Here is a 14,525-nt window from a genome sequence, read left to right as displayed (position 1 = left end):
CTGGGGGACATTTTCCATGCCAACCCGCAGAAAGACAGTCACGTCCCCATGCGTGTCTTCCCGTGGGACCCACGTGGATGTTCCTTAGCTTACACAGGAGAACTTCGTGCCTGAGTCTCAAAGCACTACCTGTGTGTGTGTGAAGCATCTCGGTCCCAGGACACGCAGAGGCTTTTCGTGCTGGGAGTCATGTGGGCACATTCTAGCTACATGACTAGCGTTAACGGGGAAACTCAGGTACAAATCATAAACCCAGATGTTATTACTGAACAGTGCTGTCGGGCTGGCACATTCTGCTTCAAAACAGCTCATGGGCCCACAGTTACAGAACGCTCTTTGTAGAGTCCCTAGCATGGGCCAAGGGCTGTAGTTTGGAGATAAGCATGTAGGGAATCCAGATCAATTGAGAAAGACTCATGCTACACAAGCCACTCCCATGGCCCTTGGTCAGAGGCTTTTAAAAATACATCTTTTTTCAATCTCAGCTCACTGCAACCTCTGCCTCCCAGGCTCAAGTGATCCTCCTACCGCAGGCTCCCAAGTAGCTGGGACTATGGGTGTGTGCCACCATGTCCTGCTAATTTTTGTGTGTTTTATAGAAGTGGGGTTTTGCTGTGTCACCCATCTGGTCTCAAACTCCTGGACTTGGGCAATCCACTTGCCTCAGCCACCCAAGGTGCTGGGATTACAGGCGTGAGCCACAGCGCCTCCCTAAAAACAAATCATTCTTGGTAGGTCACCGGATGGTGCATAAAGAAAGAAAATAAATAAAAATGATTCATTCTTGATAGGTCATTGGATGGGTTATAAAAAATTAAAAAGTAAAAATTAAAATGGATCATTCTTCATTCGGAAGGCAATGGGCAAGTCTCTTCTAGTTGTCATTTCTCCGGGGAATCACTCTATTTCTTTTTTCCCGAGATGGAGTTTCACTCTGGTTGCTGAGGCTGGAGAAATCACTCTGTGTTCTATACAGACTCTGGAATGGCCAAGCGAGGGGGCTCATGCCTGTAATCCTAGCACGTTGGAAGGCTGAGGCAGGCCGATTGCTTGAGCTCAGGAGTTTGAGACTAGCGTTGGAAACATGGCAAAATCCAATCTCTACCAAAAAATACAAAAATTAACCAGGCATAGTGATGTGTGCCTGTAGTCCCAGCTACTCAGGAGGCTGAGGTGGGAGGATCACTTGAGCTTAGGAGGTGGAGGTTGCAGTAAGCCTAGATTGTGCCACTGCACTCCAGCCTGTGTGACAAAACTATACCCTATCTCAAAGAGAGGAGAGAGAGGGACAGAGGCATTCTGAATAGATTCTTTTTTATGTGTGACAGAATCTTGCTCTGTTGCCCAGGCTGGAGTGTAGTGGCGCGATCACTCACTGCAGCCTTTGCCTCCCAAGTTCAAGCGATTCTCCCACCTCAGCCTCCCAAGTAGCTGAGACTACAGGTGTGTGCCACTGCGCCTGGCTAATTTTTATATTTTTAGTAGGATGGTGTTTTGCCATGTTGGCCAGGCTGGTTTCGAACATCTGACCTCAAGTGATCCGCCTGCCTCGGCCTCCCAAGGTGCTGGGATTACAGGCACAAGCCACTGCACCTGGCTAGGTTCAGGATAGCTTCTGTAACAATCTGTTTAGCTGACAGTTCCTATTGGGCTGCCTTGTCCCGCTCCACATTCGAGGTCTCTGTAGCCATCACACACTGCATTCACCTGGCTGCTGTGATTAGTCCAGTGATGGACATATGACCTCTGGCAGGCCAGAGACCTTGGGATTGATATGGACACTGGATAGGGACAGAGGAGTAACTCTCTTTTCGTTACAAAATTATAAGGATGTCAGTGGCCATCTTTGCCATCCTGTGATGAGAACCTGCCTGAACATAAAGCTGATATGGAGGAGGCAGAGGTGAAATATGGAGAGAGAAACTTTGATGACACAGTGTGACCTCCTAGATCCAGCCATGCCTGAAGCTACAGCCAACCCTGGACTGTTGGCTTTATAGAGCAACCATTCCAGCCGGGTTGGACCACTTGAGGTCAGGAGTTCTAGACCAGCCTGGCTAACATGGTGAAATCCCATCTCTACTAAAAATACAAAAATTGGCCAGGCGTGGTGGCTCACGCCTGTAATACCGGCACTTTGGGAGGCCGAGGCAGGCGGATCATGAGGTCAGAAGATCAAGACCATTCCTGGCTAACATGGCGAAACCTTGTCTCTACTAAAAATTAAAAAAATTAGCTGGGCGTGGTAGCGGGTGCCTGTAGTCCCAGATACTTGGGAGGCTGAAGCAGGAGAATTGCTTGAACCTGGGGGGCGGAGGTGGCAGTGAGCTAAGATCCTGCCATTGCACTCCAGCCTGGGCAACAAGAGCAATACGCTATCTTAAAAAAAACAAAAACAAAAAATTAGCTGGGCATGGTGGCAGTGCCTGTAATCCCAGCTACTCGGGAGGCTAAGGCAGGAGAATGGCTTGAACCTGGGAGGTGGAGGTTGTAGTGAGTCGAGATTGTGCCACTGCACCCCAGCCTGGGCAGCAGAGTAAGACTCTGTCTCTCATGCACACACACAAGTCAATGAGTCCCCTTGGTCTGTAAGGCAGTTTTCACTGTGTTTTTTGTTTCTCGCCCTGAAGGAGTCCTCACTGCCACAGCCTGGGTGTGAGAGCCTGAAAACTTCTAACCTCAGGTGTTTTGAGTTGAAGCGGCTACTGCGCTCCCAGGAGCCTCCGTCCCAGTGCATTCTAGCTTTACACACTAAGCGCTGGCCTTCGGGCCTGCTCCTTCCTGTTCCACTTTCTCCTGCTCCGGGCCCATCATTCTTCCTGTGGTTTGTGTGAATTCTATCTCTTGCCAGCCTCTGAAACCAGATTTTTCTCATGAAGCTCACCCTTCCAGGAAGATGGTCTCCACCATGACACGGGGCAGTCTCTCTAGCAACCATGTGGCCACACCCCCTGAAATACCACTGATGAAAAACTCTTACAGTTGTTTCCTGCGTGCCAGGCACCGGGTGAGATGCTTCCCTGAATTTGATTCTCACAGCACTAAGGTAGGCATTTGCCTTCCTGTTTTGAGATGAGGAAACTAAGGCTCAGAGAGATGAAGCTGCTGCCTGGGGCACAACGCCAGCAGGTGGTGGGAAAGAGATTAATTCAGCTCTGATTAATTCAAAGCTTACCATTTTAGCTACCTTCCCAGAATGTTACCTCCCGGCCGGGAGACGACCACGGACCCCGTCCCTGCCTCTCACCGTCATGGAAGCGACCGTCTGAGCCCAGGGCCCCCTCATGCTCCTTCATGGCCTGTGCTCCAGCTGCTATGGTGGAACTGGGGGGCACACGAGATGCCCGCCCCAGGGCTGCCCCCTGTTCTTTCTCTGCCTTTACCCTGACACCCTGGGGCACCCGTGAGGTCCTGTGGCTGGCACTGGAGTATTCCTGTCCCCTCCTCTCCATGGACAGCAGGGAAGACAGGCCTGGCTTCAGCACAGGGGAGGGCTGTTCCTGTTTGCTAACCCTTCTCCATGGCAGGAGAGGACTCTTCCAAACATCTCTTCAGGGCCCGAGGGCGAATGTGGAAACTCTAACTGTAACCCTTAAGGAAGGGTGAGAAGAGGGCTGCTCTGCCAGCCCAGGGCCAGCAAGGACCAAGATGCCCTCTGACTTAACCTTTTTTTTTTTTTTTTTTGAGACGGAGTCGCTCTATTGCCCAGGCTGGAGTGCAGTGGCAAGATCTCGGCTCACTGCAAGTTCTGCCTCCTGGGTTCAAGGGATTCTCCTGCCTCAGCCTCCCGAGTAGCTGGGACTACAGGCATCTGCAACCATACCCAGCTAATTTTGTACTTTTAGCAGACAGGGTTTCACCACATTAGCTAGGCTGGTCTTGAACTCCTGACCTCAGGTGCTCATGTGCCCCAGCCTCGCAGTGTGGGGATTACAAGCCTGAGCCACTGTGCCCAGCCATTTTCACTTAACTTTCAAATGAGCATTCTGTGACATTTGTATCAGCTTTTAACTTCTCCCGTGTATACTGTACATTCATTTGTTGTCTACCCCAAAACGCTGTAACCTCTTGAAGGTCAGGGATCTCATCTTAGCTCTCCATGTTGTCCCTTTCAGACCCATGGTGATGCTGAGGTAGCTGAGACTTCCCCAGAGACCACCCTCTGTCTTTGGACCTTTCAGCTAGAAATGCCAGGAGATTCTCTCTCTCTCTTTCTCTCTCTCTCTCTCTCACACACACACACATACACACACGACCAGCCCTCAGCCAGTGCCTTTGGGGGAGTATAAATACCCCAGCTTCCTCACCCTCAGGTGGGATAATTCTAGAAGTGGGCTTGCCTATGGAATTAAGCTCTAGTTGCCCAGTATGAAAGCTGGCCTCATAGTCCCTGGAAGTGGGGCCAGGCACAGTGGCTCATGCCTGTAATCCCAGTATTTTGGAAGGCCAAGGTGGGAGGATTGCTTGAGGCCAGGAGTTCGAGACCAGCCTGGGCAACATAAACACCCCCCGCCATCTCTACAAAAAATTTTAAAAATTAGCTGTGTTGGCACTCGCCTGTAGTCCTTGCTACTCAGGCGGCTGAGATGGGAGGATCGCCTGAGCCCAGGAGGCGGACGGCAGTGGGAGCTGTGATCACACCACTGCACTCCAGCAGGGGCAGCAGAGTGGGATCATGTCTAAAAAGAAAAGACCCTGGATTGGCCGTGTCCCTTCTCTGTCTCACCCTCTCAGCTTTTCTTCACCTCCTGGGTAATCTACTTGCATTTGAATCCTCGTCTCCAGGTCTGCTTCTGGGAGAACACAAACTAACCCAACACACGGCCCTCCCTCACTGGGTATTTGTGGCAGGAGGAATGTGTATTTAGGAGAAGCAGGGTAGTGAGGCTTTTTATAATGGGGGCTAGGAGAGGACCATGTTTATAAGAGAAGCGGTATTCCTTCTGGGACTTCCCATAGTAACTTTCCAGGGGTGAAGTTCTGGCACCCGCTTATTTTGAGGCCAGATAAAGCCAGGCCGTGTGTTTAATTAAAACAGAAAAAGGCTCCAAGAGATTCAGGGCATTGTCCTGGGCCTACGGAAGCAGGCGCCGTGTGAGGAGTTTCACGCGCGTTTGAGACTTAAGATGTAAATGGTCTACACACTTTCTTGTCTTTTTTGGGACAGCTGATAGACATCCAGCCGTGGTGAGGAATTAAACAACAGATGTCAGCTTATTTAAGAAAAAGGGAATTCTGGAAAGGACTCTGTTCACTAAGTTGCTTTTGTTCTCAAGGAACGGCGGCTTCCCTGGGCCCCCGAGGGCATCTAGGTGACGGGAGAGTCGGCCTCATCCACACGCCAAACGTCGGCTTCCGTCAGATACAGGTCTCTCTTCCTCCTGGGATGACTTCTTTACGTATAAACTTGTGGTAAGGAGAAATGGCAAGCTTGTCAGGGTCGGGGGTGGAATTTGACTGCAGCAGAGTGGGAGCTGAACAGAGTGTAGAAGCTGTGCGGAAACGTTTCCTTCGAGGTGGAGCTTGGGGGCTCGCCTTTCAGCGCGGGCCGCGGGCCGCCGGAGCTGCCGTCTCTGTCGGAGAGGTGGGGCAGGGTGTCGGGGGTCTCCTCGGCGTTGGGGTTGGAGTGGAAGCCCTTGGCCAGGCACCGGTAGCGCTTTCTCCTGTTGAGCTTATAGATGCGAATCCTCTCTTTCTCCGCCTCCGGGTCGGCAAGAATTCCGTCCCAGCGCAGACTCTCGTTGAGCCGGTTCGAAAGGGTCTCCGCTACTTGGGCGAAGTCGGGGAGGCTGACGGTGGAGGAGTCGGAAGGCAGGTGCCTGCTGTCCAGCTTGCTCTGTCTGTGCTCTGGTCTCCCGCCTCGGTCTTCGCCGGGACTTAAGGTTTCGTGAAAGGACGGGGAGGGCGGCCGGCTCTTCGGGCTCTGGCTCTGATGTTTGTCTGCCGAGGAGACGAGGAGGTTAGTGGTGGGGCAAGGTCTGCTCTAGGCCTGCTGGGGATGGTGCCCAACTCAAAGATGGAAGGGGCGGCCTCTGTACCCAGGGCTCAGGCTGCCACGCCCACCGGCCTCGTGTCCACCCATTTCCTTCTGCTCAAGTCATTCTGGGGCGGGAGGAACCGTTCACTGAGCAGACACTGAGCCAGGCCCTCTGGGTAAAGGCCCTGTTGCTCGGGTGAGGAAACTCCAGGAACCTGCCAACGTCCTGAGCCAGCGGCAGAGCTGGGATCAGTGCGGGCTGGCCCCAGTGCCCTATTTTTCCACCAGCCATGCCGCCCCCCCCACCCTCACCGCGTGCTCCCCACGGCCGTTTCCCAGGTCTGGGAGTCTGTGACTGTGCCCTCGTCTAGACAGTCTATAATGGGAGAAACGGAGAACAGAAAAGCCTCCTAAGTTTGACTCATGAAAGCAACAGTATGCCAAGCCAGAAATGCTTCTGCCGTGTGGCTTGTGCTGTTATTTATTTTTTTACATCAATAGCACGACAGAATCATTTAACATGCATATAAAATGCTACAAATTGTGGTTCTTTCATCAGCTCATGCTTGTATTTTAGGGGAGAGAAAAATAGCTCCTTCCCCAAGAAAAAAAGAAAAGAAAAACCATGATCTTTTGACGTCTCCCTACCTTTCTACTCCCTAAAAACTAACTAGTGTCCCCTGCCGACGGTATGAGGTACACGCCACTGTAATTTCTTTCTTTTTTTTTTTTTTGAGATGCGGTCTTGCTCTGTCGCCCAGGCTGGAGTGCAGTTGTACAACCCCGGCTCACTGCAACCTCTGCCTCCCAGGTTCAAGCGATTCTCCCGCCTCAGCCTCCCAAGCAGCTGGGACTACAGGTGCCCGCCACCACATCCAGCTAATTTTTGAATTTTTAGTAGAGACCGGGTTTCACCACGTTGGCCAGGATGGTCTCAATCTCCTAACACTGTGATCTGCCCACCTCAGCCTCCCTAAATGCTGGGATTACTGGTGTGAGCCACCGTGCCCAGCCATGCCACTGTAATTTCTACAGTGAAAAGCTACACCAGAAGGACACTGAACTGCCAAATTTCTTTTTGCAGATATATATGGGGCTTTTTTTTTTTTTTGGATGGAATCTTGCTCTGTCTCCCAGGCTAGAGTGCAGTGGCATGATCTCGGCTCACTGCAGTCTCCACTTCCCAGGTTCAAGCGATTCTCCTTCCTGAGCCTCCCAAGTAGCTGGAATTACAGATGTGCACTACCATACCCGGCTAATTTTTGTATTTTTAGTAGAGACAAGAGGTTCACCATGTTGGCCGGGCTGGTCTTGAACTCCGACCTCATGATCCACCTGCCTCAGCCTCCCAAAGTGCTGGGATTACAGGCCTGAGCCACCACACCTGGCCTAGGGTTTCTTTTTTTTTGAGACAGAGTCTCACTCTGCCACCCAGGCTGGAGCACAGTGGCACAGTCTTGGCTCACTGCAACCTCCGCCTCTCAAGTTCAAGCAATTCTAGGTGCCTGACACCATGCCCAGCTAATTTTTGTGTTTTCAGTGGAGACGGGGTTTCACCATGTTGGCCAGGCCGGTCTTGAATTCCCAAAGTGCTGGGATTATAGGTGTGAGCCACTGCGCCCACCCACATAGGGCTTCTTGACCTGAACTGCAGAATTTTCTTCCTGAGAACTACTTATCTTCCTATTGCTCCCTTCCCACACTGCATGTTGGATGTGGGCAAGGCTGCCACTCCTGCCTCCTGCTTGTCTTGGTGCCAGCTCTGCCACAGAGGGCCAGGCTAGAACTGAAGCTTAGGGCCATCTCCCTGACAGCCAAAGCCACTGAGGTGGAACAGATGGGTAACAGTGGACTCACAGCACTCACGAGCACCTGCATTCTCTGTCACTGCTGCACCCTCTCTCCTCAAAGTGGGTGCTCAGTCCCTTTGTCAAGAAATCTAGGGGTTCTACAAGAAGAGCTTGGTGAGATGTAGGGACGGGGGGTTTGTAGCAGGTGCTGTGTGTTTGCGAAGGTGTCTCTGAGAGACACTGCAATTCCTGCCTGCATACGACTGCACATGTGAATGCATAACATATGAACAGAGTGTGTGTGTGTGTGTGTGTGTGTGTGTGTAGAGTGTGAATGTGTGTGCACGACAGGGTGAATGCATAACACACGAGCAGTCTGTGTGTGTGTGTGTGTATGTGTGTGTAGACTGTAGAGTCTGAATGTGTGTGCATGACAGGGTGAATGCATAACACATGAGCAGTCTGTGCGTGTGTGTGTAGACTGGAGTGTGAATGTGTGTACCTGACAGGGTGAATGCGTGACGTATGAATGGTCTGTGTGTGTGTGTGTGTGTGTGTGTGTGTGTGTGTAGACTGTAGCACGTGAATGTGTGTACATGACAGGGACTCATGCTTTAGTTTTTGTTGTTTTTATCTGTTTAGAGAGACAGGATCTTGACTGTTGCCCAGGCTGGAATGCAGGGGTGTGATCATATAGCTCACTGCAGACTGGAGGTCCTGGGTTCAAGTGATCCTCCCACCTTGGCCTCCCAAAGTACCCCACCCTTTAGTTTCCTGTGATGGTGTTACATTGATATGAACGGGGACATTGTCGAGGGTTTCGGGAGTATAGGAGGATGTCACAATGACTGGTATAACGGGGTTTGTGCAGTCCCTTGGTGGGTGTGGGGTGGAGTCCGTGCATGATGACATCTTATACGCATGTCTGTGGGTGTGGGGGGGTCTACAGCACATCCAGAAGCAGTAGCCTTCACACACGAGGTGTGAGGAGAGGCAGGAGTCTGCGTTTCTCTGTGCACTAGAGTGAGGTTCTTTCATATAGCGTCAGTGTCTTTGGGTTGGGGAAAGTGTCTTTTGAGGAGGGCCTCTGTGGGGAAGGTGCAGACGTTTAAGATTGTCAGTTTTGGCTGAGGGATTAGGAAGTTGAGAGGGTGTCTGTGTGGGGCTAGCAGGCTCTTAGGAATGCTGGATGTCTGTGGGGGTCTCTGTGTGGGGCTAAGGGACCGTAAAGTTGGTGGATGGTCTCCATGGGTGCGGCTGGGGCATCGCTGTGCTGCTGACAGGCATGTGTGCAGAGCAGGAGGACCTCTGTCTGGGACCGCTGAGCTTCTGTTTCCAGTCTGAAGGGTCTCCAGATAAATGGGAGTCCCTGGGACTGGCGGGAGTGGAGGGTCCCGGAAGAATCTCCAGTACCAGAGCTGATGCAGCAGTACTGGCTGCTCCTCTTACCGTCCCCCTTGCCAGAACCTTTGGTCTTCTTCTTCCTCTTTTTCTTCTTCTTCACCTTCCGTTTGGCCAGCTCGGAGGCACCACCTGTGATGGGGGGCAGTCTAGACCCCCGGGGTCCCGCAGCGCCGCCCTCCTGCTCCGCCTCCTCGCCATCGTCATCCTCTCCGTCTTCATACCCCGACGCCCCTGCCCCACCGCGGCGGTCCATCAGCCCGCTCGCTGGGCTGCGACCCGCCCGGGGGACTCCTGAGACCAGCTGCCAACGAGTGGGCGGCTCTGCGTTCGGACGGTCAGGCTAGGGCCACGCGTCTCCATGGCGACTGCCCTCGTGGCGCCTGCGCAGTCAGGACACTTCTGCCTGGAGCCCCGCAGACCAGGGTGTGCGCATGCATGCGTGCTTCTGTTGGTGCCCTGGGCACCTGGAGGTGTGCACATGTGTGCTTCTGTCGGAGACCGCGGCACACAGCGGTGTACGCATGCGTGCTTCTGTGTTGGCAACCTTGGCACACAGTGGTGTGCACATGTGTGCTGTCGGAGACCTCGGCACATAGCATTGTGCGCATGCGTGCTTCTGTCAGAGACCTTGGCACGTAGCTGCGTGTGCATGCTGCTGCTGTGTGGGAGTCCTTGGCACATGGTGCTGTGCGCGTGCGTGCTTCTGTGTGTTAGAAATCTCGGCCACAGCGGTGTGCGCATGCGTGCTTTGTCGGGGAGTCCTCGGCGCACAGCGGTGTGCGCGTGCGTGCTTCTGTCTGTAGGAAACGTCAGCCACAGTGGTGTGCGATTGCGTGCTTCTGTCTGTCAATCTCTGCACACAGCGTTGTGCGCATGCGTGCTTCTGTCGGCGCCCTCGGCACCTAGCGTTGTGCGCGTACTTCTGTGGGCCTCCTAGGCCACAGTGGCGTGCGCATGCGTGCTTCTGTCTTTTGGAAACCTCGCACAGTTGACCGCGCGGATGGGAGGTGGGCAGGGAGATTTTAAATTCTGGCAGCCCACGCCTGTGGTCTAGTACTGTGCCTTTTCAACATTTTATTTTTAATTGTTATTTTTTGAGACTGGGTCCTGCTCGGTCGCCTAGGCTGGAGTGTGGTAGTGCAGTTGCGGCTCATGGCAGCTTCCGTCTCTGGGTTCAGGCATTCTCAGCTAATTTTTGTATTTTTAGTAGAGATGGGATTTCGCCATGTTGGCCAGGCTGGTCTCAAACACCCGACCTCAACTTATCTGCCCGCCTCGGCCTCCCAAAGTGCTAGGATTACCGGTGTGAGCCGCCACACCCGACTGTCTTTTAAAAATTTTATTTTTAATTGTTTTTGAGACAGGATCCTGCTTGGTTGCCCAGGCTGAAATGCAGTGGCGCTATCGTGGCTCCCAGGAGCCTCCACCTCCCGGGCTTCAACTATCCTCCTGCCTGGGCCTCCCACCCCCAGGCCTGGCTAAGAATTTTGGTGTTAGGTTTCAGGCTGGTTTCAAACTCCTGGGCTCCATCGATTTTCCCACCTCGGCCTCCCAGAGCCCTGGGATCACAAGCATGAGTCCCCATGCCCGGCCTCCTGTACCTTTGTAAATGCTGTGTATTCCCACCTCAATTTTTATCAGCTAAGGTTCAGTCTCATGCATCTACCCTGGACTCTCAAAGCCAGTGTGTCCCAAACAAACTTACTTCTCCATGGTTTTCCATCACAGTGAACAAAACTGCTGGAATGGCCAGAAACCTGGCGGCCTTCCATGTCCCACACCCTCTCCCTCGTCCCTTACTGTTGGGAATAAGTGCTTATCTTCCCACGTTGCAGGGAAGAATCAGCATTCAGACAAAAGGCTTCTCAGCAAGGCTTTCTTTTACTTTCTGCAGAAAGGACACTGCTCTCCAGCAGTGTGGCCACGAGAGTGCACCAAACAAAGGAGACAGCACTATTTATAACCTGACACGTCCTCCCTACTACTGTATCCGGCCTCCACTGGCTGGAGCAGAACCTCACATTCTATACTTTATCCAACTGGCTAATAACCTAAAACTTTCCTAAATAGACAAAGGGGGAGAGAACAAAGAAAAGAGGAAGATGCTTACCAGATGGTCAAGGAAGCGGCTCCAAATAAGGAACGGCATGAACAGTGGGCTGGGACTTGCATGCCCAAGAGAGTCAGAGCAGCTAGCTGGGCTGGAATACAGGGGCTAGTCATGGATGAGGACTTTAAAGTAAAAATTTGTTACTCTTTAAGGCCTAAGATAAAAATTTTGAAGAACTTCTCTATTCCTTACACTTACCCAGGCTGAGGCCAACCGCCAGGTGTGGCCCTGGGTCTTTTGGGTCCTCTCCTGAATGGTCTGTGCTTTCAAAGCCTCCCCACAAACTCTATCCACATGGCTGCTAGAACAGACCCCTTCCCATAAACTCTATCCACACTGCTGCTAGAACAAAACCCTCCCCATGAACTCTATCCACACGGCTGCTAGAACAGACCATCCCCACGAACTCCGCCCACACGGCTGTGAGAACAGACCCCTTCCCATGAACTCCGCCCACACGGCTCCTAGAACAAACTTTTACAGACAACCAAACAATTCACTCTCTTGCTTAAAACTGTCCAGTGATGAAAACAAAACATAAAACTTCCTCCAGTGGTTCTTCATCACTGTTCATATCAAGATCTAAATTTGTGTGGCTCCTGCCCGTGGGGAGGCCAAGATGGGTGGATGGCCTGAGCCCAGCCCGAGCAACATAGTGAGACCGCATCTCTGCAAATATTAACCAGCCATGCTGAGGCACACCTGTGAAGGAACTCGAGCCCGCAGCGAGCCATGATCGCACCACTGCTCTCCAGCCTGGCTAACAAAGCAAGACTCTCTCTCTCAGAAAAAAAAATGTGGCTTACAGGTCCTGGTATGATGTGTCACCTGCTTTTCTTTCCAGGTTTATCCCCCACAGATTGTATTATTTGAAAATGGCTGCAAGAAGCTGGGTAGAGTGGCTCACATCCGTAATCCCAGCACTTTGGGAGGCCGAGGCGGGTGGATCACTTGAGGTCAGGAGTTTGAGACCAGTCTGACCAACATGGTGAAACTCGTCTCTACTAAAAATACAAAAATTAGCTGGGCATGATGGCATACAAGTGTAATTCCAGCTACTTGGGAGGCTGAGGCAGGAGAATCGCTTGAACCTGGGAGGCGGAGGCTGCAGTGAACCAAAATTGTGCCACTGCACTCCACCCTGGGTGACAAACAAGACTCCATCTCAAAATAATAACAAAAACGACTACAGTAATATAATATCTCTTGTCCCACATACTCTTCAAGAATCTTACCAATTCCCACAGCAAGACACAGTATCTAATTCCACTCTCCTTCAATCTGACAGGCTTGTTGACTCGCTTGTAACCAATAGTCTGTGGTGGAAGTGCCCCAGTGTGACTTCTCAGGCTAGGTCATAAAGGAAAGGCGGCATCCATCCACCTTGTTAGCCCATGACTTGCTTTCTGTAGGAGTCCTGAGCCTCCCAGTGAGACGTCTGAGGACCCTGAGGCTGCCACACCTTGCGAAATCCCCGACTAGACCATGTGGAGGGTCTTTAAGATGTGTGAAGGGAGAGGACAATGCCTCAGCTCCTCTAGCCCCCACTTTTCCCATCCAGCTGTAGTCGCAGAGCAGCAGCAGGAGAGAACCCAGGCCAGACCCACGCAGACGAGCCTTTCTTGAATTCCTGACCCAAAGAAGCTGTGAGATAATACCATGGTTGCAGTTATTTAAGTTACAAAGGTTTGCAGTGATATGTTATGCAGCAGTAGATAACTGAGATGTGTGTGTGTGTGTGTGTGTGTGTGTATGTGTTTAAGATATGGAATGGTACTTATTTTATCTTTTATTTAATTGCAACTTTTAGATTCCAGGGGTATATGTGCAGGTTTGTTACATGGATATGATGCATGATGCTGAAGGTTTGGGGAATGGGTGATCCCATCACCCAGGTAGTGAGCACAGCACCCAGTAGGGAGTATCTCAGGCCACACCTCCCAGCCCCTTCTCCCTCCAGTAGTCCCCCAGTACCCATTGAAAAATCAGTCTTTGATTTTAGCCATTCTAGTGGGTACAAAGTTGTATTTCTCTGTAGTTTTAAGTTGAATTTCCTTGGTGGTGAATGAAGTCAAGCACTATTTAATGTGCTTTATGGTCATTTGTATCTTTTTTTTTTTTTTTGAGACGAAGTCTTGCTCTGTCACCCAGGCTGGAGTGCAGTGGTGCAGTCTTCACTCACCGCAGCCTCTGCCTCCCAGGTTTAAGTGATTCTCCTGCCTCAGCCTTCCGAGTAGCTGGGATCACAAGTGTGCACCGCCACGTCGGACTAATTTTTGTATTTTTAGTAGAGATGGGGTTTCTCCATGTTGGCCAGGCTGCTCTCGAACTCCTGACCTCAGGCGAGCCACCCGCCTCAGCCTCCCAAAGTGCTGGGATTGTAGGCGTGAGCCACTGTGCCCAGACTGTCATTTGCATATCTTTAGGTGTCTTTTGAAGTCTTTTGGCCATTTTGTAATGTGGTTGTTTACTGTCGATTTGTTGTTGATGTCTTTGTATAACTTGGATACAAGTGCAGATACATAGCTGCAAAGATGTGTTTTCAGGTCTGTAACTTATCCATTTTCTGAATGGTATCATTGGATAAGCAGAAATTTAAAATTCTGATAAAGAATTTTCTCAATTTTTCATTCATTTTACCAATTTTTTTTTTTTGGATACTGTCCAAGGAATCTTTGCCTACCTCATATTGCAAAGGCAGTGTGCTGTGCTGTCTTCTGGAAGCTTTTATGCTTCTGGTTTTATGTTAGGTTCATCATCTACCTCAAATTATTTTTTTTTTTGAGATGCAGTTTTGTTCTTGTCACCCAGGCTGGAGTGCAGTGGCGCAGTCTCAGCTCACTGCAACCTCCACCTGCCAGCTTCAAGCGATTCTCCTGCCTCAGCCTCCTGAGTAGCTGGGACTACAGGTGCATAACAACACACCCAGCTAATTTTTTTTTTTTTTTGTATTTTTAGTAGAGATGAGGTTTTACCATGTTGGCCAGGCTGGTCTCGAACTCCTGACCTCAAGTGATCCACCTGCCTCGGCCTCCCTGAGTGCTGGGATTACAGTCATGAGCAACCATACCCAGCCTGACTTTATACTTTTGTAGAAAATCAGTTAACTTTATATTTGTGAATCTATTTCTGGACTCTGTTTTGTTCTGTTGTTCTGTCTATCCTTTGACCAATATCACATTATCTTGACTTATTGTCTCGTAGCTTTATGGTAAATCTTTTTTCTATTTTTTTTTTTTTTTTT

The 14,525-nt window shown here is 51.0% G+C and overlaps 1 protein-coding gene across 1 annotated transcript; it reads right to left on the bottom strand.

Moving 5' to 3' along the window:
* Positions 1-5,007: 5,007 nt before the first annotated feature.
* CUNH17orf97 (chromosome unknown C17orf97 homolog) lies at positions 5,008-9,592 on the bottom strand. Its single transcript, XM_017510589.2, is given in 3 exon segments — positions 5,008-5,940; positions 9,217-9,435; positions 9,438-9,592. Coding segments are annotated over 3 exon segments (819 nt in total). The 5' UTR covers positions 9,532-9,592; the 3' UTR covers positions 5,008-5,434.
* Positions 9,593-14,525: the final 4,933 nt, after the last annotated feature.

The sequence above is a fragment of the Cebus imitator genome, unplaced genomic scaffold (assembly GCF_001604975.1).
Source record: "Cebus imitator isolate Cc_AM_T3 unplaced genomic scaffold, Cebus_imitator-1.0 Scaffold441, whole genome shotgun sequence".
Taxonomy (NCBI): Eukaryota; Metazoa; Chordata; class Mammalia; order Primates; family Cebidae; genus Cebus; species Cebus imitator.
The sequence above is the reverse complement of the archived record's forward strand: the minus strand, read 5'-3'. Positions and strand labels throughout refer to the sequence as shown.